This window comes from Triticum aestivum, chromosome 5A (assembly GCF_018294505.1).
Source record: "Triticum aestivum cultivar Chinese Spring chromosome 5A, IWGSC CS RefSeq v2.1, whole genome shotgun sequence".
NCBI classification, from domain to species: domain Eukaryota; kingdom Viridiplantae; phylum Streptophyta; class Magnoliopsida; order Poales; family Poaceae; genus Triticum; species Triticum aestivum.
Genome location: NC_057806.1, coordinates 599,650,164 through 599,654,883, shown reverse-complemented (window position 1 = coordinate 599,654,883; position 4,720 = coordinate 599,650,164). Strand labels below are relative to the sequence as shown.

The 4,720-nt window shown below is 55.1% G+C and overlaps 1 protein-coding gene across 1 annotated transcript; it reads left to right on the top strand.

Annotated features, from left to right (window-relative positions):
- The first annotated feature begins 2,391 nt into the window (after window positions 1-2,391).
- On the top strand, window positions 2,392-4,104 carry LOC123105174 (uncharacterized). Its single transcript, XM_044527181.1, has one exon. It carries the CDS (start codon window positions 2,515-2,517, stop codon window positions 3,838-3,840), a length of 1,326 nt encoding a protein of 441 aa, XP_044383116.1. The 5' UTR covers window positions 2,392-2,514; the 3' UTR covers window positions 3,841-4,104.
- The last annotated feature ends 616 nt before the right edge of the window (window positions 4,105-4,720 follow it).

Below are 4,720 nucleotides of genomic sequence, written 5' to 3'. Positions count from 1 at the left end.
CTGTCGCCCTGCTGCACATGACAGCGATCCGCAAGCGACGACGCCGGGTACCTGAGATCCCAACGTGAAATGCTTCCGGCGCCAGCAGAAAATACACTTCTACTGCTACTACTGTGCAGCACTTCTACAGCCCACACGACGCTGGCACATGCAGTTGTGATCCCGTTGCTGTAGTAAAATAGTGATCATTTGTATACTGATGATAATCCCAGGTGGTTATAATTATTTAATTGATGCGATCATACTCATGCTTTGACCATGTTAATTTATTGGAAAACTTGTTTATAATTATTTAATTTCTGGACAATGCCTTGAGTCATTACAGCTATATTTGCTACGTTTGTGTTGACTAGGTATTTTGGAAGATGCATCAAGCTAAATTTCGATCTTGCCAAAGATTTGTGTTTTGCGTACACCTATCGTAGCCATGGTGGCGGCATTTAAAGTTTGATTAAGCTCATGTTGATATAGCATGGCGAAAACTATTTTTAGATAATGTGGTAAGGCAAAATAATGGATAAGTATTCGGATATGATGCAAGCGTGGCATGAAAGTGATGTCATTGAAGTAGCGACATTGTCTTGCTAGGCTGCTAGCAGGATGTCACGATGTGTGAATAATACCATGCATTCATGCACAAAGTGTAGATGCACATGTTCACACACTCACACGACACCAAAGGAAGATCAGGGTAACAAAGCTTGAAGATTCATGTGGGCACTAGGGATGCAAACGGGGAGGGTTGAGCGTACAACAACATAGTACAAATCCCGCAAAAAGAAAAAAAAATAGTACAAATACATCGTTAAATTTAGACAAGTGACAGACAAATTACGAGCTTATCAATAAGTATAACACCTAGTTCAAAATCTCTACCCACTTTAGGGCATCTACAACGGGAGATGCTAAGAGAGGCGCTAGGATCAATTTCCTAGCGATTTCCCCGTCAAATGACAATAGTATTTATTTTTTCTCTGTAAGCGTCTACTTAAGCGTCTCCCATTGGAGATGCCCTTAAAGCCTGGTTCTTAACTCGTGGTCTCTCCCTCGATGGCTGGAGTGCTGGACGTGTGAAGTTGAACACCAATGGGTCCGTGTTAAACGCGGTCGCCGAAACAAGAATGTTGTTGAGAGATGCTGGAGGTAACATTATCTTCAGCTCGTGCATATATTTATTTGATTGTGATGATGTTCTACAGATTGAGATTTTTGCTATACAGGAAGGGCTCATGCTTGCTCTGCAGTGGAGCAACCTACCATTTGATATTGAATCTGACAGTCCGGAAGCCGTCAAGATGGTGCAAAGTGGAGATACCAATAGTTCAAAAATACAGATTCTTGATAAAGGAGATCAAAAAAAGTTTGATCGAGTGTACTTCTTGTATTACTCATGCTTGACACACACAAAATTATGCTAGTCATCTCCTGGCAAGTTTTGGAAGATCACAATGCCGAGCAGTTGTGTGGCTTGGAAGATCCAAATGAACTTCTCGGCGTTGCCGGTCATGATTGTAATTCTCGATTTTGATTAGTGCAAGTATTACCCCGCAAAAAAAGAGACACATATCACATCGAACCTAGGGTTTGAACTCTTGCAACAAGGAAGTGCTATATGTGTCCTTTTTTGCGGGGTAATACTTTGTTATTTCTGCACATGCTTTGTTATTTTGTAGAAATGGCCAGAGAATTCCTGAGTTTATTCTGCCCAGGATTCAACAATACTCCCAATGTTGCGTACTACAGGCAATATATATTGGCTCTTTTCTTCTACGAATGCAAACAAACATATATACAACCTCGGTTATACTATCCCGCACAAACATATTTTCAGAACGTCAAATATAACCATTGTAAGTCATGTACTACTTTAAAAATTGGATCGAATACAAATTAAACATATATCTTTTAGGGCCTGCACAAATGTAACACGCGGAGTAAAAAGGACCGGAAGGAATATATACGAGTAAAATACATTTACCCGCAAAAAGAGAGTAAAATACACCAACAGCCTTGTAGAAAGACATGCTTCCTCTCACATACAGTGCCTATGATATGCTACCACTGACAGTGGAACCCCAGCTGAACCCGCCAGTTGCGTGCATGGCCCCACTCCCAGCCGAGAAAAGGAGGGAATGAAACCAAACCAAACGTCTGGCACAGAGCGGCATCCGCACAACCACTCTCGGATCCATCCGTCCAGGCGCCAGCTCGCCCCCTTCACCCCCCACACACACCACCCCGCCCCTCACCCCCCGCCCCTCACCCTCACTGACACCGTGCCCCCCCCGCGCGCGCAGCAGAGCGATCGCCAGCCGGGTCGACTGGCGTACGGTTACAGCCATGGCTCAGCGGGATCCAGCCTGGCCACCCGCCCCCCGTCCCATATACACCCGCCAATCTCTCTCCCTCCCTCCTACCTTATCTCCCGGGTCTCCAAGCCCAGCCAAGGCACGCCCCCGCCTCCCCTCGCCTCCTCCGCTCGCCGCGGATCCCACCTGAGCGATCGGAGGCGCCATGGACCCGTGCCCGTTCGTGCGGGTGCTGGTCGGCAACCTCGCCCTCAGAATGCCGGTCGCGCCGCCCGCCGCCGGCGCGGGCGCCGGCGTCCACCCCTCCACCTCCCCCTGCTACATCAAGATCCGCCTCGGCAAGATGGCCTGCCAGACCGCCGCCGCCCCGCTCGTCCTCTCCGACGCCGCCGCCGCCGCCGCCGAGCAGCCCCCCTCCGGCGCCCTGGCCGCGGCCTTCCACCTCTCCAAGGCCGACCTGGAGTGGTTCGCCCGCAAGCCCTCGCTCTTCTCCCCCTCCCGCGGGGCCGCCACGCTCAAGGTGTCCGTCTATGCCGGCCGCAAGGGGACTACATGTGGCGTCAGCTCCGGGCGGCTGCTCGGGAAGGCCACCATCTCGCTGGATCTCAAGGGCGCCGAGGCCAAGCCCGCGGTGCTGCACAGCGGCTGGATTTCCGTCGGGAGGCGCGGCGTTGGCGGCAAGGGCGGCGGGCCCGCGGCCGCGGAGCTCAGCCTCACCGTCCGCGCGGAGCCCGACCCGCGGTTCGTGTTCGAGTTCGACGGCGAGCCGGAGTGCAGCCCGCAGGTTATGCAGGTCCGGGGCAGCATGAAGCAGCCCATGTTCACCTGCAAGTTCGGCTGCCGCACCAACAGCGACCTGCGGAGGTCGGTGGCGCAGACGGAGCGGGAGGCCGCCGGGAAGGAGCGCAAGGGGTGGTCCGTCACGGTGCACGACCTCTCCGGCTCCCCCGTCGCGCTCGCCTCCATGGTGACGCCCTTCGTCGCCTCGCCGGGGACGGACCGCGTGAGCCGCTCCAACCCGGGCGCGTGGCTCATCCTCCGGCCCGCGGGCGACGGCGCGTGGGAGCCGTGGGGCCGCCTCGAGTGCTGGCGGGAGCGCGGCGGGGCGGGGTCCTCCGACAGCCTCGGCTACCGCTTCGACCTCCTCGTCCCCGGCGTCGACCACGCCGTCCCCATCGCGGACTCCACCATCGCCGCGTCCAAGGGCGGCAAGTTCGCGCTCGACCTGACCGCGGCGCAGCCCCTGAGCCGGGGGAGCACCCCGGGATGCAGCCCGCGGGGCAGCGGCGACTTCAGCCAGTGGCCTCTGGGGAACTACCGCGGGTTCGTCATGTCGGCCTCGGTGGAAGGCGAGGGCCGGTGCAGCAAGCCCACGGTGGAGGTCGGGGTGGCGCACGTCGGGTGCGCGGAGGACGCGGCGGCGTTCGTGGCGCTGGCGGCGGCCGTGGACCTGAGCATGGACGCGTGCAGGCTCTTCTCGCACAAGCTCAGGAAGGAGCTCTCGCACCTGCGGTCGGACGTCCTCCGGTGACCGCCTGCACGCATTCCGACGAGCAAACTGTACAAAGTAGCCGAGAATGTAGAAGACGATTTAGCCGGTTCTTTAGTTGCTTGCGGCGGGTGGTAGTTCGATTTTGGCGATGGGTTAGTAGTTGGTTCGGATCACTTTCTTTTTTTTGTGAGCGGCAGTGTGGTGTGGTTGTGATTTTTTAGTTGGCTACTCCACTTTTAGCCTCCTTTGCTAGCTGTTTCCCTCTATGAATCAAATCAAACTGAGAGCCTTTGTGATCTACTACTACTCCATTTCGAGTTTGACCTTTGTAGAACGAGTCCTTTTGCAACGAGTGAAAAGATGAACTGGTAGTACTCATTTGCGATTGAGACTGACAGACATGAACCCGTGATTCCGCAGAGGATAAACCAAAACCCAAAGCATTTTTGTCTGCAAGGTATCATTGCCACGCGACCTGCTTTTGCATATAGTACTAGCCGAAACGAGTGTCTACAAGTGTGATTTTCAGATGAACAAAAGCTTGGCCTGGCCTTTGGATGCTTGGAGGAGCAACTGGTCAAGGCAACCCTGCAAGCAAGGTCGCCCTTAATATTTTTCGAAGGAAAAGGACCTGCGAAGGGGAGCAACAGGGAACGCACGGCACAGCGGGGCAGGAGGACGAGGTGCATGAGGGGTGGGGGCACGGCGATGGCAGGCGTGGTGGAGGAGTACGGCCGGTCTCCCTGCCCATCCGGCACGCCCACCAGTCACCCGCCGGCCGGGCGTGGCAGCGAGGCAACACACACGCCAGTGGGGTGGGGTGTGCGATGGGGGTGTGGGGCTGGCTACCGGCTGGGCTGTGAGCCTAGCGTTGGAGGGGGCGTTGGGATTGGCTGTCGTCTGCGCTGCTCCCGCGCCC

What these genes read in the sequence shown, in the direction of transcription:
- LOC123105174 (XM_044527181.1), top strand. Translation starts at nt 2,515, where the DNA reads ATGGACCCGTGCCCGTTCGTGCGGGTGCTGGTCGGCAACCTCGCCCTC.